Raw genomic sequence first — 27,897 nt, 5'->3', positions numbered from 1 at the left:
AGAACCACAGCTGTCCCCTGCTGCTTGTCTCTCCATTAGAACCACAGCCGCCCCCTGTTGCTTGTCTCTCCATCAGTACCGCAGCTGCCCCCTGTTGCTTGTCTCTCCATCAGAACCGCAGCTGTACCCTGCTGCTAGTCTCTTCATAAGAACCACAGCTGCCCCCTGCTGCTTGTCTCGCACTAAGAACCACAGCCCCCCTGCTGCTTTTCCCTCCCTAAGAGACAGAGCTGCCCTTGGTGTTTCTCTCCCAAAGAACCACAGCACCGCCTGCTGCTTCTCTCTCCCTAAGAACCACAACAGCCCCTGCTGCTTTTCTCTTCCTAAGCACCACAGCTGCCACTGCTGCTTGTCTCTCCACCAGAACCGCAGCTGCACCCTGCTGCTTGTCTCTCCACCAGAATCACAGCGGCCCCTGCTGCTTGTCTCTCCATTGAAACTATAGCCGCCCCCTGCTGCTTCTCTCTTGATGAGAACCATAGCCGCCCCCTGCTGCTTCTCTCTCGATGAGAACCACAGCCACCCCTAATGCTTCTCTCTCGATAAGAACCAGAGCTGCCCCTGCTGCTTGTCTCTCCCTAAAAACCACAGCTGCCCCTGGTTGCTTGTCCCTCCCTAAGAACCACAGCAGCCCACTGCTGCTTCTCTCTCCATAAGAACCACAGCAGCCCACTGCTGCTTCTCTCTCCATAAGAACCACAGTGCCCCCTGCTGCTTCTCTACATAAGAACCACAGCACCCCCTGCTGCTTGTCTTTCGATGAGAACCACAGCTGCCCCTGCTGTTTCTCTCTCGATAAGAACCACTGCCGCCCCTGCTTATTTCTCTCTCGATAAGAACCACAGCCGCCCCTGCTGTTTCTCTCTCGTTAAGAACCACAGCCGCCCCTGCTGTTTCTCTCTCGATAAGAACCACAGCCGCCCCTGCTGCTTGTCTCTCCCTAGAACCACAGCGCCCCCTGCTGCTTGTCTTTCGATGAGAACCACAGCCGCCCCTGCTGCTTCTCTCTTGATAAGAACCACAGCTGTCCCTGCTTCTTGTCCCTCCCTAGGAGACAGAGCTGCCCCTGGTGTTTCTCTCCCAAAGAACCACAGCACCCCCTGCTGCTTGTCTTTCGATGAGAACCACAGCCGCCCCTGCTGCTTCTCTCTTGATAAGAACCACAGCTGTCCCTGCTTCTTGTCCCTTCCTAGGAGACAGAGCTGCCCCTGGTGTTTCTCTCCCTAGAACCACGGCGCCCCCTGCTGCTTGTCTTTCTATTCGAACCACAGCCGCCCCCTGCTGTTTCTCTCCCCATAAGAACTACCATTGCCCCTGCTGCTTGTCTGTCCATAGGAAGCACAGCTGCCCCTGCTGCTTCTCTCCATTGAAACCACAGCAGCCCCTGCTGCTTGTCTCTCCATAAGAACCATAGCTCTGCTGCTTCTCTCCATTGAAACCACAGCAGCCCTTGCTGCTTTTCTCTCCATTAGAACCACAGCAGCCCCTGTGCTTCTCTGTCCTTAAGAACCACAGCAGCCCCTGCTACTTGTCTCTCCATAAGAACCACTGCTGCCCCTGCTGCTTCTCTCCATTGAAACCACAGCAGCCCCTGCTGCTTGTGTCTCCATTAGAACCACAGCAGCCCCAGCTGCTTCTTTCTCCATGGGAACCACAGCGCCTCCTGCTGCTTGTCCCTCCCTAAGAACCACAGCGCCCCCTGCTGCTTCTCTCTCCCTTAGAACCACAGCAGCCCCTGCTGCTTGTCTGTCCATAAGAGCAACAGCTGCCCCCTGCTGCTTGTCTCTCCATAAGAACCACAGCAAACCCTGCTGCTTGTCTCTCCATTAGAACCACAGCAGCCCCTGCTGCTTCTCTCTCCATAGGAACCACAGCGCCCCGTGCTGCTTGTCCCTCTCTAAGAACAACAGCTGCCCCTTGTGTTTATCTCTCCATAAGAACAACAGCTGCCCCATGCTGCTTGTCTCTCCATAAGAACCACAGCAGCCCCTGCTGCTTGTCCCTCACTAAGAACCACAGCAGCCCCTGCTGCTTGTCCCTCACTAAGAACCACAGCAGCCCCTGCTGGTTGTCTCTCACTAAAAACCACAGCCGCCCCCTGCTGCTTGTCCCTCCCTAAGAACCACAACCGCCCCCTGCTGCTATAGTGATATGGGTGCGGAATGTGGCTGGTGGTGCTATAGGGTTCACCATGTCACAGATATTTTACTAAAGCATGGTGTGGTAGACACTGTCATTTGCAGACAGCCCATGTTCTGTTGTAATGGCCACTAAATTTGCCCATACACCTTTACTGATAAAACAATGATAATGTGTAAAAATCAAGTTTCAGTGAATATTTGTCTTTTGTGTATCACCAAGCAGAGTGTTTTCTTTTGTTTTAATACTATTGAAATCTTTGTTTCCCTCACACTTCATAATTGTAAAAAAGCGCTTCATTTCTGCCTTTTGAAGTGCTGATATATTTCGAAATATTTGTACAGTTGAATTTTAGGTTTTTAAAATTTGCTGTTACAAAAAGTGACATCCTACTGCCTTTCCTTTTACACCACAAGATTGTCAGTTCATTTTAAAAACTCCTCTCATTGTTCAGTCTGAGAATGAGAAGTAAACATCAGTTTCCATGATTAAAAAATAAAAATAAATAAAAGCAGCAATTTGTTAGAGGACATGGGCAGACATCTGACCTCTCTTTGAGCACAGCAAATCTGACAAGATAAAAATTTAATGAGAAACAAAATCTACTTTCTTGCTCATCCACCTTCTGAACTCAAGCATTATTATTTCTGGGGGTACTGCGGCGTATTCACAACGTTTGCTCCAGCGTCCATCTTCCCTGCTTACTCCAAGGAAGTGTACTTTAAGCGGGCCGTACTACGAGGAACCCTGCTCTAGCATCACCAGCCTCTCTGCCTGCTACTGCTACCACCTTGTAGTGGGGAGTGAGAAGCATCGTAGGACAGAGAAAGCAAGAATAAAAGTGCCAGAAAAGAACCAACAAAATGTGTGAAGTAGAGGGGAGCGAGAAAAGGAGAAATAGAAGAGAAGCTAGGGAGGTAGAAGAGTATGAAACAAAGAGAGAAATGATGGTGGAAAACGGAGCAAGAGATATATACAGAGAGGGAGGGACAGACGTTCAAAGCTTGAACAAACAGTGAGAGAAGTGAGGGTTGGCCAGATGAGAGGAAAAATAAATAAGAGTAGAAAGAAAAGATCACACCGAGAGCTGGGGCAGATAAAATAGTGAAAAAGATATAGAAAGATGCAGAGAGAAAAAAGAATGGAAAGAGAAAGGCAGAGGGGACATTCAAAAGGAGAGAGAGAGAGACTGAGAGACTGAGACAACTGGCAAGGGTCGGAGGGATCAGATGGTGAAAACGAAAGGTGAGAGAGTGGGAGGCTGAAAAGGGAGTGAAGAGAGATTATGTGAGAATGTAGTTTCTAACTTGCACATTGCTTTCAGTCCCAATAGCACAATTTTCCAAGAGAGCTGAGAGGGATAATGCACAAGCTGCAGTTAGTGCAGGACACTCAAGAGTCCAGCACAGTGGTCTAAGTGGTCTACTTGGAACTAGGGGGCAGATGTACTAAGCATTTTAACGTTCGCAAATGCTCCAATTTGCCATTTGCTTTTTCCTCTGCACTAATCCCATTTCTTGAGTTGGAAAAGTTTTCCAACTCCTCAAATGGTATTCCTAAAAGATGCAGATTCGGTCTCTGGAAGGGGCGTGTTCTTTGTGTCCCTTCCAAATACCGAATCAGTGTCTCATATATCATTTTTGGTTGCAAAAATTTGAAAATCTACTAACCCCTCGCAGGAAGTGGTTATGTATTTGCACAAGTTATTAGGGCTCTCTGAACCATTCACTGGAGTAACAAAACTTGACGAGGCCCCCCTGCAAGGAACGTGGAGGGGCCCCCTCTGGACTCATCAAGGAGCTCTCCGGGCAGAGTACTGTGCTGAGGGGGCCCTTGAACTTGGCATGGGGCCCACACCGCAGGGGCTGCGGGAGCCTGTGTTACACCACTGGGACCCTTCCCCTTTGCGAATAGAAAAAAAAATGTGTTAAAGAGTAGGCAGTGGTCCAGGAAACCATTGATCACTCATAATTTTTAATTTTTTAAATACTTTTTATGTCAATGCAGACCGCTTTCCTTTAATTAAAATAGTCAGCATTAAAAAAAAATTAAATGCTTCATTCAAGAGCAATTGCTGACTCAAGCATGCCACAATCCACATGATGGTCTCCAATTGTAGCGAGTTACAATTTGCACCGTGCCTCATAAATATTCACGAGGGAGGTACGACTGTGACCCACAATGCTTCAGGATTGTATGAACCAAACCAATGAGCACATAGGTTGGTTCTCACAATTCGCAGTTTGAGACCAGCATCTTGGGATCAGTTTTTCGTAAATCTGGCCCAGTGTTGCCAAACTTTTTTAGTGCATAATGCAATTTTAGGTCAAGTGTACCAAACTGCAAAAGCTGTCTGTTTGCAAGAGGCTGTTGTGCACCCAACGAGAAGTTAATGGGACTTACAGCATGACCATTTTCCGCCATTGGTTGCTTTATTGTCACTCATTTGCTTGCTTGTTCTTTCTTGGCTTTCATTGGCCGAGCTTGTCCATGTTCTTTGTACCTCTCTGGAGCATAGGCTCTTTACCATCTCTCTGATTGGTTAGCTGCTATCCTTCCACTGCACACATTTAGGGGAACTCCTTTTTTCTTCTTTCTTAAGTACTCCATGAGGGTGCACATGTTTTCCAGCTCTCTCCCTGTGTCCTCCTCTTCCCATCAAATACCTATGCTCCATGCTGCGGTCTCCGTTGAGTACGAATAGGTCTCTCGCGTGCTTCTCCCAATGTCTCAATCGTCGAATGTCCCTTCCTCCCAGTAACTGTGTTGCTTTCTCACTCGTATGATTGTCTCCTGCTCTTGTATTGCTCTACATCATCTGCTGCTTTTTCCCTCCCCAACCGCCAGTGGCGGCTAGTAGGGAATGGGGGTGGTGAGGCTGGGGGGACACAACAATGGGGGGTGGTTTAAAATATATTTTTTTTAATGCACTTACCTTTTCTCCCCCGGCCGCATCTCTCATGCGCTTCTCTGCTCTTCCTGACTCTTGTCCGGAAGAAGCTGCAGAAGCTCCCGGGCTCACACGCTCCCCTGAGCCAATCACAACGCTGCAATGTGCTCAGATCTGAACAGGGAGCCTGTGCACATTTCCTACCAGGCTGCCTATTACAGCCTGGTAGTAATATTCAAAGTGTGCATGACTGCTTGGCCGGCAAAAATGACCAGCCAAGCAGTCATGTGCACCTAGGGGTATATTCACAAGAACGTGTGCTAAACAACAACAAAAAACGCGAACGCAACTTTACACATCTCAGCCTATCGTGGGAAAATAACCCAGTGTCAACATGGAATTAACAACAAGGCGTTACCATGCGATAGTCCGCCCACACCGCGCAAAATGTACGCGATATAACCACCTCGACGGCGATAAAAACACAAACCTCAACGCGAAAAAACCTGCGATGGGCCAAAGCGCGATAAGGAAATCAGTGATAAGCAACACCAGGCCTGCAATACACACATGGCAGGCAGGAAAAATCTCCATAAAAGCAGAAAAAACACACCAACACAAACTGACCAACACACGAGCACCATGGAGGCAGCCGGAGCAGGCGCAGAGGACGAGCGCAACACCACAAGCGCCCCGGATGACCAGACCGGGACTATGGGGACAGGGAAGGGCAAGAAGAAGAGGAAGACGAAGTTGAGTCCGCAGGAGAACAGGATCATAGTCAGGGAGGTGATGGAACACCATTAACAACTGTTTGTCACCTCCAATGTGTCATTGGGCACCAGAAACGCAATATGGTGGGACATCGTGAACAAGGTAAATGCCGTCAGAGAGCACAAGAGGTCAATGGACGAGGTCAAGAGGCAATGGAATGACATCAAGCGAAAGACCAAGGAGAAACTCGCAGCCAACCAGAAGGCAGCAATGCAGACTGGAGGTGGGAGCACAGCGCCACAGCTGGAGCTGGATGATACGGAGGAGCTGGTGTTGACAGTCATCAGTATGGATACTGTGGCCGGAGTCGGGGGACCAGATACTGCTCGACAGGACACAACACAACCGCAACAGGGTCAGTGACCACCAGGTAGTGGGAGGACGGGTGGAGATGGCCACGATGGCACACATGCACAATCAAGCAGAGCACAGTGCACACCCACAATGATTTTGGGTCGGGGCCCTGATCTACAGACTGTCACAACGTACAATGCCATGCTGTCTGAATGTCAACCGGTACCATGAGGCTACATACTTGTGGACACATTGTAATACCCCATCTCCCCTTCACATTGCAAGGCCACCGTCCACACCCCCTGTGCAGCAGCCCAAGCCACTCTTAACTGATGACGAGGAGGACACCCCCAGCATCGATGCCCAAACCCTCCTAGACATCATTGACATCATCTGCAACTCACCTCCAGGATCAGGGCAGCCCAGCTGCATCGAGGAGACCCCACCCACCACCCAAACCACCCAACAGGAGGTACCCACAGCCCTGGCAGTCACACAAGACCCCCAGGAACAACACACGGCCTTCCAACGTCGTGTGATAGAGGGCCAGAGGGAGACGGCTGAGCAGGTGCGGGTGGGGTTTCGACCTCATGGCTACCAAATTGGACGCCATCCTTGGGTGTCTAGGCCTGCTCCATGGTCTCCAAAGAGCCCTGACAGACATTGCTGGAGTCATGACGTGGAGAAAAGAACACCTGTCCACTCAGAGTGGCTCCAGCTATGCCCGCCGTGAGCTGGCACACATGCGGAGGCTCATGGAGGACATGGTGCGGATGGAGGCGGAAAGGATGGCAACCACCGCTGCACATCAGCGAAATGTTGCTGGGATCTATCATGCCCTGTAGATCTTCATCATGGCATTGCTGCCACAAGGCGTGGCGCTGATGAATGCTGCTGCCCCCACACCATCCACATCTCTGCCCCCTGGTGTGTCAGTGCCTCACAGTGCGGCTGGCGTATCCACTCCGGCACCTGATGTGTCACTGCCACACAGTGCGATCGACAATCCTTCCCCGGCCCCTGATGTGTCAGTGGCACACAGTGCTGCAGCCGGTACTGCAACAGCCACAGGTGGTGCAGAGCATACATCCGAGGATGAGGACATTGATGGGATTGCGGTCAGAAGGTTAAGGCACTAGCATTCATTTCCGTCACCTGGTCTGTTTCTGCTTGGTGCCGCACATGGCCCCATGACCTTCCACTTACCCACGACACACTCCGCTGCACTCACCTTGGACCGTGACATGGACTGCCATGACCTGTTTGATGACCAATGACACGGCGACCAGACTGCGGACTATACCCTTCCTCTCTCGCAATACTTCTCATCCCCGGATGGACTCTGGCTGGCCCTCCACGGGCCCATGTTGTGTAGTGTGCTTGGCATTGCCCTGTACCGCTCCAGCTGCACCACCACACTGGATGTGCAATAAACATCCTGTAACGCACTGCTGTTATCTCTCTCATCATTCATGTATGAATGTGTGGATGAATGTAGAGACAGTGATTTCCCTTGCATCAATGATGCTGATCTAGTGGGATGCCAGTCAGTGTGCCACATTGCCTATTGTGTTCCGAGTTACGTGGACACAACAGGGACACACACATCAGACACTTCCTTGTCCGGACATGGACTGAACCACGCCAAGGGCCCCCGAATCATTGTTGCAAGCCCTGCGCTGCTCCGGCATACGCCAGGCAAGACCAATCCGCTTACGCTTCAAGGGAGGCCCTCATTGCTACCCGTTGCAGACGTACTCGCTGGTGGTGTGCAGGTCACTGGTCTAGTTGTCAGCATGTCACAGCCACTCCCTGAGGGCAGGTTTGCACACACACCACACCCATCCAGCACAGCATCACAGGCCATGTGACTCTGCCAGCATAAGTGGCTGACAGCGTCACATCCCCCTCTTCTGGTGGTGACTGTATGACGGATGCTCCACGGTTCTCAATCATAAAGGGCCCATGAGTTGTTGCGCACAGGGTTAGTGGCACTCGGAGCCTTGCGGCCATCACGGGCCTACCACCATGTGGCACTGTCTGGGGTTACACAGGGTTAGTGGCACCTGAAGCTTTGCGGCCGGCACAGGCACACCATCGCGGGACGATGACTATGGGTACACTGAGGTAGTGGCACCTTAAGTGCTGAGCTGGTGTGCGATGAAGCCCCGTCACGGCGGTCCGGACAGCTCAGGTTCTGTGTGCCCTGCTGGACCGCAGTGTAGGCCAGAGCCAGTGGACAACGTGGGCCTACCGCCACGTGGCGTCGCATCTGGGATCAGAGAGTTAGTGGCACCTATTGGGCTCAGTGGGTGTGCAGCCTACGATGATGCCCTGTGCACTGGTATGTCCGCGGCAATGGCGTTATCAAGATTCAGCATCAAATGTGTGACCCGGTGGCCTGCGGAGCTGGGCTGCATGATGTGGAGGGTGCCCTGTCCGTGGGCCCCGGGTTTGTGTCTTGCAGTGGCAAATGGTGGGACCCCTTTCCACACGCCGGTGACGGAAGGTGAGCAGTGAGGTCTGGGTGCACAGGGGCGGGCATGCTCTGATGGGTGGCGGGAGGGGCTGGGGGGCCTCTAGCTGGGTGTGCAGGGGCGGAAGGCGATGTCTTGCTCAGTTTTATGTACTGTGCCATTCATGTATCTGGACTCTGTTTCAGATGATGGGTCTGTGTTGTAGGAGAGTAGGATCTGCTCCTTATGTTGCCCCCACTTTGATTCTGATGTTTACACTGGTTTCTGGCTATAGTCTGGCTGGGTCCCTGCTAATCAGGGCCCCAGCCTCTCTGTTCTCTCTAAACAACTTGAAGTGCATATTAGGTGCACTAGTGATTGGATACTGTGGTGCCTTATGTGTCCCTAATATATGGTACCTTAGGTACCAAGGGCATAGGTAGTTCACAGGCCTACCAGGGGCTGAAGCATGTATTATGCCAACCCTGGGAAGCAGACTAAATCTGACACCACAGGCCTGCTACTGCAGCCTGGGTGAGGTAGTGTTAGCACTCCTCACTGAGATATAGGTTCACTATATCTCTCCCTGCACACACATTTAAACCTATCAGTCACCCCTAAGGCAGGCCCTATCGATCCTGAGGGCAGGTTGCTTGGTTTCCATGTGAGGGGATGCCTCTGCCTGAGCAGGGCCCCTCTGCAGCTTTCAGAGTCTATTCTCTGTTGCTGTTTGTGAATGTGGTCAAACCATATACTCTTAAGTGCATTATAACCTCGCGGTAAATGCTAATTCTGGGATGGCTGCATCAAAACATGTTGTGTTTGGTTTCAAATGCTTTGGAATCATACCCCCACACCAGTAACTGGTGGGAGTATGATCCCACCCTTCTAGAGGGATAGACATGTACCCACTGTGGAAACACAGTAGAATCCTGAAGAGCCCTGGCATCACAAAATGGATGCCACCAGTCACAGACACTGGGCTGCCCTCCTGCTGATGACCGAAACTCGCAGTGGAGGAGGCCCAATAATAGGCATCCTGTCACAGGGAGGTGTGGTCACCTCACAGACAGGGTTTAGTGTATTGGGGTTTGGTGGGTGCACTCCTAGAGTGCTTTGAAGTCCTGCACTGGGGGAGCAGTAGGATCCTGTGTGCATACACCAGTTCAAACCGGCTCAGGGGCTACCTGCCCCTGCTCTGGCATGAAACTGGACAAAGGGAAATGGGTGTAGTCACCCACTCCCCTGACCCTCCCATAGGTGGGGTCATAGAGCTAGTCCCTCCCTTCCTTACAGTATAAGTTAGGGAACCTTTGGCATTGCAAACTAGATATCCCTGGACGGCGCTCTGAAGAAGAATCCTGGACCTTCGACGTTCCACTACCTCTGGTAGACTGAAGAATCTCCCTTGGAGTCAAGGAGTGACTCCCCTGCTTGGCAGGCACCAAAAACTACAATCAACGGTCACAAACTTTCCCGCTGGAGTCCGAAGTCCCTGCAGCCCAGGAAGAGGATTTCCTGACTTCTTGAAGGCCATCGTGAGTCCCCAGCGACGCTGAGGCAAGTGGATCCCACGAGTGGCGAGGAACCGCAATCCCTGTGTACCGGGCACTATTTTCGAGTGCAACCCCTTCACGACGTTCTGCGAACTTGTGCTTTGGACCACGTATGGTCCAAGCCTCCAGCAGGATTTCCACCAAAAATCAGAGGCCTACCCCGTCCCGAGTGACCGTGGGCCCCTGCTGAGTGAACCCTCCCGAGGCGTCTTCGCTATCCCTTGCCGGTGGCTTGTGGGTCCCCAGAAGACTTTTATACAATTCCAAAGGGCTCCACTGGTTGCTCCAGGACTGCCCTGACTTACCCTCGCTGGGTGATTCCCTCAGACCTTGCTGGTCTGCACAGCTGACTTTTTACACTTTCCATGAGACTTGCTGTTACCAAGGTTTGTTGGCTCCAATCTGGTCGCTGACACTGCAGTAAGCTGCAGACTTCATGGGATACGCTGAATCCAGCTCCTGGTCATCGTCAACACCTCCTGGACCTCATGGCTGAAGAGTCAAGACACCCGTGATCACCTGAAATCACCCGACTACTGTGGGCATCCAGCTTCCTTGACCCGGGTCACTGCCAAGTGACTTTGAACACTGTCCCCTCTGCTTTCAGGTCTTCTTTCTTCTGAATCCAGCCTTGGATTCCACCGGACACTTCTCCTGTCTTCACAAGCAGCAAGTCTTCTTTGGCTCCCATTGAAAACGACACAGCGACCCGACACCAAAAGACACCTATGCACCCGGCTTCCCTGGGTGAGGTAACTCCAGCACTACGGTGCTCCTGTGTGTTTTGGCTCTAGAAATACTTACCCTGTAAGTGACTTGCTTGTAGACTCTCCCGAAGTATCCTAAAACTCTAAAATTCCAACCGCGACTTGCTCCATTGAAGTCAATTGGGATCCGCGGCTGTGTTCTCACACTGCATGCGTCTCCTGTGGGTCCTTTACTTACCTGCCTTGGGTGGATTAATGAGGGCCCAGCGCTTCTGAAGGCCCTAGGCCTTGTCCCCTTGCAAGTCGTTATCTCTAAGTCTCTTTTTTTAGTATATGGTCTGGTACGCCCCTAGGGCCCCAGCCATATGTGTGCTTAACTTGTTGTGAAATGTTGATTTGTGTATATGTTCCTGACTTCTAATCTCAAAGAGATTAGCAGAGAGTTTTTATTAATAAATACATATATAATTTATATATATACCTGTGTGGTGTCCTTTCATTTAGTAATTCAAGAGATTATAAGGTAAAACAAGCTGCTTTACATTCCTCTGAGACTTAGCCTGTAGGCTGCTCTCCACAGCTACCACTAGGATAGCTTTCAATAAAGGTTGTCTTTAACCTATCTACCATAAGAGTCGAATTGTACTGGTGCAAGTTGTCCACTTTAACTAGTGAACAGCATATACCAGACCAACTTCTCACATGGGTGGGCAGCGTGTAGGATTACAGCTTGCCATTGTTTTACCAGAAAATCTCTATTTGAATTACTAACTGAAAACCACTATAGGTACTCAAGGTACATATAAAGTCAAGCTTAGTATCAATAAGTTCTACTGAACTTAGAGCTGTGTGCCAAGGGATAGCACACCCTTTCCACAGCTCAAGCTAGGATCAGTAGGCCACAAACTAGTGTAGGTAATACAACACTGCACAACACTAGAATGTCCTTAAGGGTTGGAACCAGTGGGTCCACCCAGCCTCAGTATAAGAACATGACTTTCTTTGACTTGAAAGCCATGTGTGCTGCAAGGCACCTGAGGATAGGACAGAGTCCCTCCACACTACACCTGATAGATCTGCTGACAGCAGATGATCTTAGATTAGCTCTAGGAGCTAATGGGTCTGAATCAGGGGGTGGGTCAATTACAGCGTCTGGGTCAGATGATAAAAATCAGGATTACCTGGACTCTGTGGTTGAAGGGCCAGACCCACAAGGGTCTGAAAAGGACAGAGGAATTCTCCCTAAGAGAACTGACAGAGTGGAGGAAAGGCCTAGGTCCCCTTCAAGGCAATCTGACCACTCCTATCACTCTGGCAGATTTGCCCTCAAAACCAAGCAGTTGGCATTAGACAGAGAAGCCTTTGAGCTCCAGAGAGCTTCTAGAAGAGAGGGGTTAGAACCCCCTGGTGGAAGCAATAGTGTCCCTAGAGGCAGAGAATATATTCCAGACCATAGGAACCTGAGCAAGGTTGTTTCTCCCTACCAGAGTGGGGATTATATCCACAAGTGGATAACTGCGATGGAAAGGGCCTGTTGAGTACAACAGGTCCCCCAGAAGCAGTGGGCAGCAATCTTGTGGCTCTCCTTTTCAGATAACGGTAGAGACAAGCTCCTCGCTGTTAGAGAAGAGGATGCTGATGACTATGAAGTCCTGAAGAGTGCACTGATAGATGGGTTTTGTCTTAACCACTGAGCAGTACAGGTTGAAGTTCAGAGACACCCAGAAAGTACAGACGCAGGACTGGACTGACTTTGTAGATTGTGCAACAAAGGCTCTGGAGGGTTGGCTGGTTGGCAGTAGGGTTACTGATTTCAAGGGATTGTATGATCTGATGATGAGAGAACAGATCCTTAATAATTGCCAGAACCAGTTGTTGCAATCAATACCTGGTGGACTCTGATCTGACCTCTCCCCAAGAATTGGGAAAGAAGGCAGACAAATGGGTCAGAACCAGGGTGAGGCAGAAACCCCAGAACCAAGGGGGTGACATTAAGAAGCAGGATTCTAAGGGCTCTGAGAAAGGTGGGGATAAGTCAAAAGACCAGAAGTCTTCACAAGGGCCTCGAAAATCTGCATCTGGTGGGGATTCACAGTACAACAAGGGAAAGGGCCAAAAGAAGCCCTGGTGCAAATTCTGTAAACAGAAAGGGCACTGGACTTCTGACTGTAACAAGTCCAAAGACCAAACCACCACCACTCCTGCCCCTAAGGCAACTGTTCCCCCAGTGCAGCTACTGGTGGAGGTGGTACTCAGAATAAGGTTGTAGCAGGGTTGACCCTGGGTTCTGAAGTGGACTCTGGCCTAGTCAGAGTACCCACTCAGGCATTGCTAATTTGTGATGGAGACATTGATATGTCCTTTCTAGTGAGCCCAGTTATCTGGGCAAATACAAACAGCAGCCTGTAATAAATGGCAAACAGGCTTTGGCATTCAGGTACACCGGTGCTAGTGTCACCATGGTGGCAGAGGATCTTGTGGACCCTGGACAGATCCTCCTGGGTGAAATGTACCAGGTTACCAATGCAAGCAATGTCAGGACCAACCATAGTCTGGCAGTTGTGAATTTCTCCTGGGGTGGGGTAACTGGCCTCAAGAAGGTAGTCAGTGCAGACCTCCCTGTCGAATGTCTATTGGGCAATGATCTAGAAACTTCAGCCTGGTCTGAAGTAGAGTTATGGACTCATGCTGAGATGTTGGGAATCCCTGCAGAGGTATTTGCTGTGACCAGGTCACAAGCCAGAATGCATAACACTGAACCAGCTCTGGATCTTGAAACCATGGACCAGGTGCTTCCCAAGAAGAGGAGCAGTAGGGTTAAGGCAGTGCCTTCCCCTCTGTCTCAGATCACAGATTCACCTCTTGAGGGAGGAGAAGCAGATCCTGAAGAAGGAACTGCCCCAGAGGGACTTGAGCCTGATCAGGTTGAGTTCTTGGGCGCAAGGGGCCCTTCTAGGGAAGATCTGAGTAAGGAGCAACAGTGCTACCCCTCTCTTGAACCCCTCAGACAGCAGGCTGCTGCTGAGGCTGCTGGGAGTGCTAGTGGGTCCCATAAAGTTTATTGGGATGAGGGACTCCTATATTCTGAGGGTAGAGATCCATCCCCTGGAGCCACCAGGAAATTGGTAATACCTCAGAAGTTTAGGGGGTTCCTCTTGACCCTAGCACATGATATCCCTTTGGCAGGTCACTTGGGCAAAAACAAGACCTGGGACAAGCTTGTTCCACACTTTCATTGGCCACATATGTCAGAAGACACCAAGGAGTTTTGTCGCTCCTGTGTCACTTGCCAAGCCAGTGGCAAGTCAGGTGGCACAACAAAGGCCCCCCTGATACCACTACCTGTGGTGGGGGTGCTCTTTGAAAGGGTAGGGATTGGCATTGTTGGTCCCCTTGACCCTCAAACTGCATCTGGGCACAGATTTATCCTGGTGGTAGTGGATCATGCCACCAGGTACCCAGAGGCAATTCCCCTGAAGACCACCACAGCCCCTGTTGTGGCAAGAGCCCTCATTGGATTTTTCTCCAGAGTGGGTTTCCCAAAGGAGGTCCTCTCTGACAGAGGTACCAACTTCATGTCAGGATATCTGAAAGCAAGGTGGAAGGAGTGTGCTGTAACTTATAAATTCACCACCCCCTATCACCCACAATGTAATGGGTTGGTTGAACGTTTCAACAAAACCCTTAAGGGAATGATTAAAGGACTCCCAGAAAAGCTTAGGCGAAAATGGGACCTCCTTTTTCACTGCCTTCTATTTGCATACAGAGAGGTTCACAGAAGTGGGTTGGCTATAGCCCATTTGAACTTCTGTTTGGGCATCCTGGAAGAGGTCCATTATGTTTGGTGAAGGAGGGCTGGGAGTTACCTCTCAAACCCCCCAAACAGGATGTGGTGGACTATGTACTTGGTCTCCGCTCCAGGATGGCCGAATATATGAAGGCAACCAAAGACCTGGAGGCCAGCGAAGAATTACAAAAAACTTGGCATGACCAAAAGGCTGTGCTGACTGTGTACCAGCCAGGACAGAAAGTGTGGGTGTTGGAGCCTGTGGCCCCAGCCACCCTCCAGGACAAATGGAGTGGCCCCCATACCATTGTTGAGCAAAAGGGAGTAGTCACCCATCTGGTGAATCTTGGAACTCCCAGGAGCCCCCTTAGGGTGCGCCATGTCAACAGATTGAAACCATATGTTGACAGGGCTGGCATGGGCCTGCTCATGGCAACTGATGAGGAACAGGAGGAGGAGAGTGACCCTCTCCCTGACCTGCTCTCACAGAACCCTGATGATGGGTCAGTAGATGGTGTTGCTTTGGCAAGCAGCCTCACTGACCATCAGCAAACTGAATGCAGACAAGTTCTGCAACAGTACAGACATATGTTTTGCCTGACCCCTAGTCAGACTACCTGGTGCACCCATGAGGTGGACACTGGGGACAGTCTGCCTGTCAGGAGTAAAATCTACAGGCAACCTGACCATGTCAGGGAGTGTATCAGGACTGAAGTCCAGAAAATGTTGGAGTTAGGTGTGATTGAGCCTTCAGATAGCCCTTGGGCTAGTCCAGTAGTCCTAGTACCCAAACCTCATACCCAGGGTGGTAAGTAAGAAATGAGGTTGTGTGTAGACTACAGAGGCCTCAATGCAGTCACCAGGACTGATGCCTATCCCATCCCAAGGGCAGATGAGCTGATTGAGTATCTGAGTACATTTAACCTAACAGCTGGCTACTGGCAGATCAGTTTAGCTGATGATGCAAAAGCTAAAACAGCATTTTCGACCCCTAGTGGGCACTACCACTTTGTGGTGATGCCCTTTGGATTGAAAAATGCACCTGCCACTTTTCAGAGGTTGGTGAACAAAGTTCTGTCAGGGATGGAAACGTATTGCTCAGCTTATCTAGATGTTATTGCTGTCTTTAGTTCCTCCTGGCAGGATCACCTGGTCCACCTCAAAAATGTTTTGGAGACCCTGCAGAAAGCAGGCCTCACTATCAAGGCCACTAAGTGCCAGATAGGGCAGAGTCAGGTTGTGTACCTGGGCCACCTTCTAGGTGGTGGCCAGGTTCAGCCTTTGCAGAGCAAAATCCAAACCATCATGGAATGGGTTGCTCCAACCACCCAGCCACAGGTGAGAGCCTTTTTAGGCCTGACTGGGTATTATAGGAGGTTTGTGAAGGGATATGGATCTATAGTGACCCCCTTGAATGATCTTACCTCAAAGAAAATGCCAAAAAAGGTTCAGTGGACAGCTAGCTGTCAGAAGGCATTTGAAGACCGAAAGCAGGCCATGTGCACTGCCCCTATCTTACAGAGTCCAGACTACAGCAAAAAGTTCATTGTCCAAACAGATGCTTCTGAGCTGGGTGTGGGAGCTTTACTGTCTGAACTGAATGATGAAGGTCAAGGCCAGCCAGTAGCTTTTATTAGCAGAAGGCTGACCCCTAGAGAGAAACGTTGGTCAGCTATAGAGAGGGAGGCCTTTGCTGTGGTGTGGGCCCTGGAGAAGCTGAGGCCATACTTGTTTGGCATTCACTTCATAGTTCAGACTGACCACAAGCCCCTCCTAAGGCTTAAACAGATGAAAGGTGAAAACCCAAAACTTTTAAGGTGGGTAATTTCCCTACAGGGGATGGACTATACAGTGGAACATTGACCTGGGACCCAACAGGCCAATGCAGATGGACTCTCAAGGTATTTCCACTTAGAACACGAAGACTCAACTGGTCAAGGTTAGTTTAGTGTCCCTGCGTTGGGGGGGGGGGGGGTTGTGTAGGAGACTAGGATCTGCACTTATGTTGCCCCCACTTTTTTTCTGATGTATACACTGGTTTCTGGCTATAGTCTGGCTGGGTCCCTGCTAATCAGGGCCCCAGTCTCACTGATCTCTCTAAACAACTTGGTGTGCGTATTAGATGCACTAGTGATTGGATACTGTGGTACCTTATGAGCCCCTAGTATATGGTACCTTAGGTACCAAGGGCATAGGTACTTCACAGGCCTACCAGGGGCTGAAGTATGTATTATGCCACCCCTGGGAAGCAGACTAAATCTGACACAACAGGCCTGCTACTGCAGCCTGGGTGAGATAGTGTTAGCACTCCTCACTGAGATATAGGTTCACTATATCTCTCCCTGCACACACATTTAAACCTATCAGTCACCCCTAAGGCAGGCCCTACCAATCCTGAGGGCAGGGTGCTTGGTTTCCATGTGAGGGGGTGCCTCTGCCTGAGCAGGGCCCCTCTGCAGCTCTCCGAGTCTATTCTCTGTTGCTGTTTGTGAATGCGGTCAAACCATATACTCTTAAGTGCATTATAACCTCGTGGTAAATGCTAACTCTGGAATGGCTGCATCAAAACATGTCGTGTTTGGTGTCAAATGCTTTGGAATCATACCCCCACACCAGTAACTGGTGTGGGAGAATGATCCCACCCTTCTAGAGGGATAGACATGTACCCACTGTGGAAACACTGTAGAATCCTGAAGAGCCCTGGCATCACAAAATGGATGCCACCAGTCACAGACACTGGGCTGCCCTCCTGCTGATGACCGAAACTCACAGTGGAGGAGGCCCAACAATAGGCATCCTGTCACAGGGAGGTGTGGTCACCTCCCAGACAGGGTTTAGTGTATTGGGGCTGGGTGGGTCCACTCCTAGAGTGCTTTGAAGTCCTGCACTGGGGGAGCTGTAGGCTCCTCTGTGCATACACCAGTTCAAACTGGTTCAGGGGCTACCTTCCCCTGCTTTGGCGTTAAACTGGACAAAGGGAAGTGGGTGTAGCCACCCACTCCTCTGACCCTCCCATAGGTGGGGTCATAGAGCTAGTCCCTCCCTCCCTTCCTTACAGTATAAGTTAGGGAACCCTTGCCATTCCAAACTAGATATCCCTGGACGATGCTCTGAAGAAGAATCCTGGACCTTCGATGTTCCACTACCTCTGGAAGACTGAAGAATCTCCTTTGGAGTCAAGGAGTGACTCCCCTGCTTGGCAGGCACCAAAAACTACAATCAACGGTCACAAACTTTCCCGCCGGAGTCCGAAGTCCCTGCAGCCCAGGAAGAGGATTTCCTGACTTCTTGAAGGCCATCGTGAGTCCTCAGCGACGTTGAGGCAAGAGGACCCCACGAGGGATGAGGAACCGCAATCCCTGGGTACTGGACACTATTTTCGAGTGCAACACCTTCATAACGTTCTACGAATTTGTGCTTTGGACCACATGTGGTCCAAGCTTCCAGCAGAATTTTCACCAAAGATCAGAGGCCTACCCCGTCCCGAGTGACCGTGGGCCCCTGAGTGAATCCTCCTGAGGCGTCTTCGCGATCCCTTGCCGGTTGGCTTGTGGGTCCCCAGAAGACTTTTCTACAGTTCCAAAGTGCTCTCCTGGTTGCCCCATGCCTGCTCTGACTTACCCTTCCTGGGTGAGTCCCTCAAACCTTGCTGGTCTGCACCGCTGACTTTTTACACTTTCCACAAGACTTGCTGTTACCAAGGCTTGTTGGCTTCAATCTGGTCGCCGACACCGCAGTAAGCTGCAGACTTCGTGGGACACACTGAATCCAGCTCCTGGTCATCGTCGACGCCTCCTGGACCTCGTGGCTGAAGAGTCAAGACACCCGTGATCACCTGAAATCACCTGACGACTGTGGGCATCCAGCTTCCTTGCCCCGGGTCACTGCCAAGTGACTTTGAACACTGTCCCCTCTGCTTTCAGGTCTTCTTTATTCTGAATCCAGCCTTGGTTTCCACCGGACACTTCTCCTGTCTTCACAAGCAGCTAGTCTTCTTTGGCTCCCATTGAAAACGACACAGCAACCTGACACCAAAAGACACCTATGCACCCGGCTTCCCTGGGTGAGGTAACTCCAGCACTACGGTGCTCCTGTGTGTGTTTTGGATCTATAACTACTTACCCTGTAAGTGACTTGCTTGTAGACTCTCCCGAAGTATCCTAAAACTCTAAAATTCCAACCGCAACTTACTCCATTGAAGTCAATTGGGATCCGCGGCTGTGTTCTCACACTGCATGCGTCTACCGTGGGTCCTTTACTTACCTGCCTTGGGTGGATTAGTGAGGGCCCAGCGCTTCTGAAGGCCCTAGGCCTTGTCCCCTTGCAAGTCGTTATCTCCAAGTCTCTTTTTTTAGTATATGGTCTGGTACGTCCCTAGGGCCCCAACCATATTTGTGCTTAACTTGTTGTGAAATGTTGATTTGTTCATATGTTCTTGACTTCTAATCTCATAAAGAGATTAGCAGAGAGATAGTAACAAATACATATATATATTTTATATATATACCTGTGTGGTGTCCTTTCATTTAGTAATTCAAGAGATTATAAGGTAAATCAAGCTGCTTTACATTCCTCTGAGACTTAGCCTGTAGGCTGCTCTCCACAGCTACCACTAGGATAGCTTTCTTTAAAAGGTTGTCTTAAACCTATCTACCATAAGAGTCGAATTGGACTGGTGCAAGGTGTCCACTTTAACTTGTGAACAGCATATACCAGGCCATCTTCTCACATGTGTCAGATGTGTGACCTGGTGAACTGCACTACATGCCGGCACGTGATTGTAGTCACACCGGTGGCAGCAGGTAAGCAGTGTGGCCTTGGTGCGCAGGGGCGGCACTCTCTCTCCCTGTCCCTCTCTTCTTCTCTCTCTCTCTCTCTCTCCCTCCCTCTCTCGCCCCCCCTCTCTCTCTCTCTCTCTCGCCCCCTCTCTCTCTCTCTCGCCCCCTCTCTCTCTCACCCACTCTCTCTCTCTCTCTCTCTCTCTCTCTCGCGCCCCCTCTCTTCTTCTTCTCTCTCGCGCCCCCTCTCTTCTTCTTCTCTCTCTCGCCCCCTCTCTCTCTCTCTCTCTCTCGCCCCCTCTCTCGCCCCCCCTCTCTCTCTCTCTCACTCGCCCCCTCTCTCTCTCTCTCTCTCGCCCCCCCCCCCTCTCTCTCTCTCTCTCTCACCCACTCTCTCTCTCTCGGCCCCCTCTCTTCTTCTTCTCTCTCGCGCCCCCTCTCTTCTTCTTCTCTCTCTCGCCCCCTCTCTCTTGCCCCCTCTCTCTCTCTCTCTCTTGCCCCCTCTCTCTCGCCCCCTCTCTCTCTCGCCCCCTCTCTCTTCCTCTCGCTCCCTCTCTTCTTCTTCTCTCTCTCGCCCCCTCTCTCCCTCTCCCTCTCGCCCCCTCTCTTCTCTCTCTCTCTCGCCCCCTCTCTCTCCCTCCCTCTCTCGCCCCCCCCTCTCTCTCTCTCTCTCTCTCTCTCGCCCTCTCTCTCTCTCTCTCTCTCTCTCTCTCGCCCCCTCTCTCTCTCTCTCACCCACTCTCTCTCTCTCTCTCTCTCGCGCCCCCTCTCTTCTTCTTCTCTCTCGCGCCCCCTCTCTTCTTCTTCTCCCTCTCTGGCCCTTGATGTGTGCAGGACACACCTTCTTATGATATTTTTTCATGCAGGCTGTGGCCTACAGATTGTCGCGAGATGAGCCGCCATGTGTCTTCATTTCTGTTCAGTTTAGATGTTAATAAATTGTCATTGGTGCTTCGATACTGTATTTGTGGTGCTCATTTTTGTGACGACACATGCATGTTACATGTTTAGGTGTGGTTGATGTGGCATGTCTTTGTTGGAGGGGGGGATTGCCGGGGGGGTGTGTCCTGGAGGTGGTGGCGGTGGATGTTGTGTCCCTCTTGGGGCTGTGGACTGCATGATTGGTTGCTCCATGGCATCTATTGTTCTTCAGGTGTGGCTCTGGGCTGTGCTCCATTTCATGGTGCTGTTTGTTGTCTGACTTTACACCAGGTCAGGGCAGGTGTTAAATCCCTGCTGCTAACGTGCCTTACCGCCTGTTTTGGGTTCTTATCGCCGATGTGGCTGTTCATTGTGAATGTTGAGGATTGGTGTTGTCGCGGCTTTGGCACGGTAACGCCTACTCTGCATCTCATTAGCGATAGTTGCTGTGGTCATCTGTGGCGACGTTTTTTGCGGCTGCTATCGCAGGAAATCTGGTGCTATGGGCTGTTTACACCAGCTTGTGAATGGGGCGATAGGTTTATCGCAACTTTGGCTGCGCTAAAGTGCTGTTAACTCGGTGATAGCTCCTTGTGAATATGCCCCCTAGTGTGCGTAGTCCACTCTCCTCCCACCCTGTGCCACCTGCCCCGCCCCTCCCGGACCCATCCCGCAGAAACCAAAAACAAAACGATAACAGCCTTGTTATTGTCGTTTTGTTTTACTCTTTTTCACTGCTCTAAAAGCAGTGGGGCGACGCTCGGAGGACACTCTCTGATGCTACTGAATAGTTAAATTACAATTACACTGCAGAATCGAGGCGCTAGACCTCTGTGCCCGTAATTATGGTTGAGGAGTCTGTTTACAAGGTCTCGGAAACATGTTTTTGTAGCGCCTCGTGAGGCTGGAGTGTTTATATTCCTGAATAATTAAATTACAATCACTTCCAGGACTGGAGCGCTGGACCCCAGCCTCGGCTGTATGTTGGAGACTGAGTCTAAAACACGTTTTTAATAGCGCCTGGCGGAGGGTGGTGCGCTATAACTACTGAATATTTACTGGCATTTCATAACGGGACCAGTGAGTTGGACCAGCCCTGTGCTTATGTCTAACCCTGGGGTTCACTAGAGCCCCAACACGTGTATTTTATTCTAGCTCCTTATGGGGTCGCTGTGTTTATATTACTAAATATTTACATTACAAGTACATACCAGAACGGAAGGGTTCGATCCTGGGCCTTTGTGTATGTATTCTTGGGTATTTACGAATTTATTTTTTTACCTAGCGTCTTTTGCCGATTGGTGAGGGTATATTACTGAATAATTACAACATTTCATACGTGGGATGCCATATCCGTATGTGTGTCCGAGGTCCGCGATAACAAGGCACAAAAACCATTTGTGTATGTATGTATGTATGCATGTATATACATTCATACATTCATATATATATATATATATATCATAGCGCCCGGTCGAGGCTGGCCTGCTTATCTTATTGGATATTTAAGTTATAATTCGTTCCAGAACCGGAGCTCTGGGCCCATCTCCCCGTATCTGTTGCCGAGGCTTGTGTTAGAGACGAACACTTTTTATAGCGCCTTAAGGAGGTTGGCGTGCTTATAATATGGACATTTTGAATTCTAGTTCAACCCCACGACGTGATTTGTTTTCTTCTCCGTTATTGGTGTTCTGATGTTACTCAATTTATAAAATATAATTTCATACCAGAACTGCAGTGTTGGATCTCTGTCCCTCTTGTGTGCCAAAGGCTCCATTCACGGTAACATCCCTCTGGAGTCTGCCTGTACTGTGTGTGGGTGGTCTAAATAAAACGTTTCTTAAGATGTTAACTTCTAAGACAGATGTTTTTTATGTCGTGATGCTGAGAGAGGTTCAGACCGCTCTTGAATACACATTAAATGTATAAATCAAATCTGTCTTGCTATGCTGTATCAGTTAGGCAAGAGTTATTATTTTTCTATGTACATTTCCTGATCACATGAATTGCGTCAGCGCACTATGTCCGCCCTGTCCCACCTCTCAAAATGAAACCCACTGGATGCACTGAATGCCCTGCTGCTACAACCCCAAACTGGGCCGGCCGCCTTCAGCAAGCACCAGAGAGACCTGCACACACCTCAGGGTCAGGCAGAGCACGTTATACCTTACAGGGACAAGACACTGGGAGGAGACCAGGCTCTGTGTGCACCCGCAACGTGGGGCAGAACACGTCACTCATGTTATACACAGAGGAAAAGCTCCTACACCCCGATGGACCCAGCTGCTCCCTTGGCTCTGTTGTCGGCCTCCCAGCCGAAGCCTTTAAAGGTGCATTAAGTGCTCTGAGCCCTGCACTTTCCTTTAAAAGGGAGAGTACCTGCACTTCGACACTGCTGCAATACATTGAATTGGCGAGTATCTCTTCCAGCCTCCTCCCCCCCACAGATGGTCACCCCTCAACCACAGCAATGACCGGATCTATTCTTCCATGGCAGTGGTCTCCAACCAGTGGGAAATCCCTTTGTGGCTGGGAGGGGTAATGGAAGGTTTGCTGGTGGACGAAGCTCTGGCAATATGGATATTGTAAATTGTATTTACGTAGTGTTTACTACCCCTGATGAGGCGTTAAAGTGCTATGCGGTCACTAGCACACTACTACTGATCCCAAGAAAAGAGGTTAATAGTAGATTAGTAATCTTTATTTTTTTTCGTCAGTCGTTTTGTTAGGTTTGTGCTCTTTTCTTATTTGTTTCTTAGATTGTAGCGTAGAGAGAGAATGATGAGAATGGATTTGAAAGGCAAAATTGTAAGTTGTTTTTGTAAGTAATTGGTTTGTGGCCATGAGAGTTGGGTGACCTGGGTAAACCAGCATTGGCATAGCCAATAGGTCTCGCTTTTGGGACCTTATAAGTATTTAGTTTTGCAGCACAATATCCTTGGTGCACCAACATCAGCTGTTGCATGGCTAAGCCTTGTACCTTATAAGTGTTTACCCATTCAACAGTTGATGTTGTTGCACCAACGATATTGTGCTGGATAACTAAACACTTAGGGGCAGATTTATGTTTCCTGGCGCATCCCTGCAAATCAGCAGGGATGCGCCAGGAAAGATGTGTCACGCAAGTTTACCCTTGCTCCACCACAGATGCGCCGCATTTACAATGCAGTGCATCGTGGCGCAAGGATAAACAGATGCGTGACGCATCTGATGGCATAAGGGCGGCGCATTGCTGGAGTCGTGTCGCAAGCACGACGCAACTCCAGCAATGCTCAGGGGCTGCCCATACCCAACATGCTGCATCATGCCTCACGCCTGCTTCAAGCAGGCGCAGGGTTTTGACGCAGCAGCGTTGGAAAAGTGACTCAGTGAAATCTTGTAGATTTTACTGTGTCAGTTTTCCGAGGCTTTTTCCGACGGAACGCCCACCGTGCATACATTAAACCTGACGCAGGTTTAATATAGCGCAGGGCTTTACAACGTGACGCATCTCCCTAGATGCATCACGTTGTAAATAAGGCGCAACATGGTGCATGGTTTACGCCGCCGCTGCGTCACAGAAGTGATGCAACGGCGGCATAAATGTCTCGCAAGAGGCTTGTAAATCTGCCCCTTAATGTCCTAATGGCGAGACCTATTGGCTATGCCAATGCTTGTTTAGCGATGTTGTGCAGCATAGATATAGAGGAACCCCCGCACTAAAAAAAAAAAAAAAGATGCTATTATGCAGTCGCAGCAGCTGTGTCATTTTGTAGGTAAAAGCACAACACATGAACGCACCTACAGCGTGCGTGTGAAGTTTTATTTTTTTTTATTTACTGATCCAAGTTAAACTGGTAAATAAAGAAAAATAAAGCAGTGCCAAAGCTTTTTTTTTTTTTTAGTGGAGGGAAATAATGAAAGCAGGGCTCAGAAGCAACACGGAGGGTACTGGTGCAGGAAAGATTACAGAGGATGGGGTCAGAAGCCACACGGATGGCGGCTGGACAAGCAGGGCGAGAGAGAGCAACGTGGAGCACCTGAGAACTGAAGCACACGGGATAAAGAGAGCAACGTGGAGCGGGTAGAAGCACACAGGGAAAAAAACTACAGTACAGTACAGTACTACTACAGTAGTGCTAGGCCCTAAACTGGCATGCCAAGCAGAGCGAACATGCAGGACTTACTCACAAACATATTGTGAGTATTCACAGCAGTGTTTCGGTACTCCAAGAGACAGCAATGAAGGTGTTCAGATTAGGCACTGCCAAGCTCGCGAATGCCTTGCCGTGCATAGCAGAAGTCAAAAGTGCTTCGGCACTGCACACTGCCGTCACCACCACGCCACCAGTTCTGGAGGCATGAAAGGGAGCACAGGGGTCCTTGTATCATACCACAATCAAGCTAAAAGCACCAGTGAAGGTCTTACTGTACCTACCCCCACCACGCCACCAGTGCTGGAGGCCTGGCAGGGAGCAAGGGGTCCTTGTATCATAATAAAAGCAACAATGAATGACTTACCGTGCGTAGCAGGAATCCATGGTGCTTAGGCACTACACACCAAAGAAAGAGAGAATGCATGTGTGTGAGTGCACGAGTGTGTGCACGAGAGAGAGAAAGAGCGTGTGCGTGGGTGTGTGTGGGAGATTGCGTGCATGTGTGCGTGCATGCGTGTGAGAGAGTGAGAGCGCGCATGTGTCTGTGTGTGGGTGTGTGTGAGAGAGAGTGCGTGTGTTTGTGTGAGTGAGAGAATGTGCATGTGTGCATGCATGCGTGTGTGAGAGGGAGAGAGAGAGCTTGTGTGCGTGAAAGAGAGAGAGAGTTGATGCTGCATGGCAGAGCATGTTGGGGATCCCACAGCAACCCTCGAACCCCTGTAGGCATGTGTTTCGTGGAAAACATGAATATGACTCCAACTCGAGGTTTGTAGGCGTGTGTAGGGCACCCTGCCATTCCACAACATTAGAATTGGGTGTTAACTCTGCTAATTACAAACACAATTAATACAATGCACACATTGAAGCACGGAGGTTTCGAATCGGATGAAGGTCTACGTTGGTTTTGATTAGCTGAATCGGATGGCTCTGTATCATAGGTTATTAGACTTGGATTCCTGTACTGGCTTGATGTATTGAACTTTTATGAAGCTGTCTTGTTATGCATGATTTAATTACGAGATGTAAATATGCACACTAGTTAATTACACTCGTAACTTTAGTAATATTAAACTGTTTAGCACATTGGGGATGTCATGGCTTGACAAAGGGACTGGTTTCCGAGAAGAATCCGATCTGCACATAGTTATTGTAAAATGTTTATTATTGCATAATATCAATGTTTATTATTGCATAATATCACTGAATTACACAACCGGTACCTGCAAGCATTTAAATACAGGAGATGCCGTTGCTATTTAAGGCCACGGGGTGGCAGTGGTAGTTTCTCGAGTGGTGCGCGCGCGGCCGTCGCGCGACACGAAAGTGATCGCGATCAAGCGCGCGGCGAGCGATGCGCTTAATGAGCACGAAGAATGCCATATTGCGCCTCTGCTCAAGCACGCACCCGCGCACATGCACTTCAAGCTGTAGCCGGCGGTAGCATTTTTTTGAAGCCCTTACTTAAAGTCTCGCCAGATAAGCGCTGGGTCAGGCGAGACCTAAAAAGGGAGGGGAAAATTTGAGGATGATCCTTGTACATTAGGGATAAGTCGGAGAGGAGGGATCGAACAGATGTTACATTTTGAGGATTTTTTTTCTTCTTGATGTCTTGTGGTTACTCTAGGAATAAATATGCAAATTCCGACTATAGATAAGCCCTCGGAGGCAGTCATATGGGTCAGCAACATACATTATGCAGACCAGTTTATTAAAACATGATCAGTTTAATCCTTTGGGAGGCCTGATCACATTTTTTGTTTTACTCAGTTGGTATGAGCTCTACGCACAAAGTTTTCAATCACCAATCATTTAAGAGCAGTAAATATAATGAGCAGAGAGTTGAGGTGTGGCTCCCAAACAAGAGCTTGAAAATTAATTCATTTGTACATTTTTGTGCCCGTTCTTGATCTGTTTATCAAAGCAGAACCAATTGTATATCAACATCAACTTTGTGGGCTTACAGGCACACTCCAAAGAATTTCACACAAGAGAGGTACATGGTGATTCTCATTGCATTCCATTGCCAGTTTCTCCTAATAAAATGCAAGACAGCTGTATTCGCAGCCTCAGAAACAGTTCTGCTTCCTGTAAGGGCTGGCAGATAGGACAATCCAAGACTTTAGTATCAGAGTCCCCAAAGCGTCTCTTCCTGTTGCTTGCGAGACCTTCGTGCCACCTTCATAGGTTCGAATTCCAGCATGTCTTCCTTCCACTATTGTGAAAGATTACTGTTAGTGACTTGGGTGACATGAACATAAAATAGTTTAGCATTAAATTAAAATGCACTTTATAGTTTTGGTATAAAAATTGTCATTTAAAATAGGTATTTTATTGGCCTTTCCTGTTGAGGCCCTTCAGAGGGGCATGCGCCTCGCTTACCGCCACGCTTCCAACTGTAAATGCATAGCACAAGAAAAGTGTCTGCACCCTGGTCCTGCTGCATCAGTAGTCCCTGCTCCATCCTTGTCCCCCTCCTTGTCCCGCTGCAGTTGTGTCCTCACCCTGGTCCTGCTGCGTCAATAGTCCCTGCTCCATCCTTGTCCCCCTCCTGGTCCAGCTGCAGTAGTGTCCTCACCCTGGTCCTGCTCCATCCTTCTCCCCCTCCTCGTCCCACTGCAGTAGTGTCCTCACCCTGGTCCTGCTGCGTCAGTAGTCCCTGCTCCATCCTGGTCCAGCTGCAATAGTATCCTCACCCTTGTCCTGCTGCATCAGTAGTCCTTGTTCCATCCTTGTCCCCCTCCTGGTGCAGCTGCAATAGTGTCCTCACCCTGGTCCTGCTGCATCAGTAGTCCTTCTTCCATCCTTGTCCCCCTCCTGGTGCAGCTGCAATAGTGTCCTCACCCTTGTCCTGCTGTGTGAGTAGTCCCTGCTCCATCCTTGTCCCCCTCCTGGTCCTGCTGCAGTAGTGTCCTCACCCCTGGTCCTGCTCCATCCTTGTCCCCCTCCTGGTCCAGCTGCAATAGGGTCCTCACCTTGGTCCTGCTGCATCAGTAGTCCTTGCTCCATCCTTGTCCCCCTCCTGGTCCAGCTGCAATAGTGTCCTCATCTGGTCCTGCTGCATCAGTAGTCCTTGCTCCATCCTTGTCCCCCTCCTGGTGCAACTGCAATAGTGCCCTCACCCTGGTCCTGCTGCGTCAGTAGTCCTTGCTCCATCATTGTCCCCCTCCTGGTCCAGATGCAATAGTGTCTTCACCCTGGTCCTGCTGCGTCAGTAGTCCCTGCTTCATCCTGGTCCAGCTGCAATAGTATCCTCACCCTTGTCCTGCTGCATCAGTAGTCCTTGTTCCATCCTTGTCCCCATCCTGGTCCAGCTGTGTCAGTAGTCCTTGCTCCAGCCTTGCCCCCTCCTGGTGCAGCTGCAGTAGTGTCCTCGCCCTGAGCCTGCTCCATCCTTGTCCCCCTCCTGACCCCGCTGCAGTAGTGTCCTCACCCTGGTCCTGCTCCATCCTTGTCCCCCTC

The 27,897-nt window shown here is 50.0% G+C and overlaps 1 protein-coding gene across 1 annotated transcript in view; it reads right to left on the bottom strand.

The window, feature by feature from the left end:
* The window catches only part of LOC146768987 (uncharacterized), a 32,988-nt gene extending 5,471 nt beyond the window's left edge, over positions 1 to 27,517 (bottom strand). The window contains exon 1 of the mRNA XM_085640581.1: positions 27,411 to 27,517. Within this exon, the coding sequence (XP_085496707.1) occupies positions 27,411 to 27,517 (107 nt within the window). The remainder of the gene's footprint in view (positions 1 to 27,410) is intronic.
* Positions 27,518 to 27,897: the final 380 nt, after the last annotated feature.

Source organism: Triturus cristatus, unplaced genomic scaffold, assembly GCF_964204655.1.
Source record: "Triturus cristatus unplaced genomic scaffold, aTriCri1.1 SCAFFOLD_706, whole genome shotgun sequence".
Lineage (NCBI taxonomy): Eukaryota > Metazoa > Chordata > Amphibia > Caudata > Salamandridae > Triturus > Triturus cristatus.
This window is presented reverse-complemented; position numbering and strand designations above follow the sequence as displayed.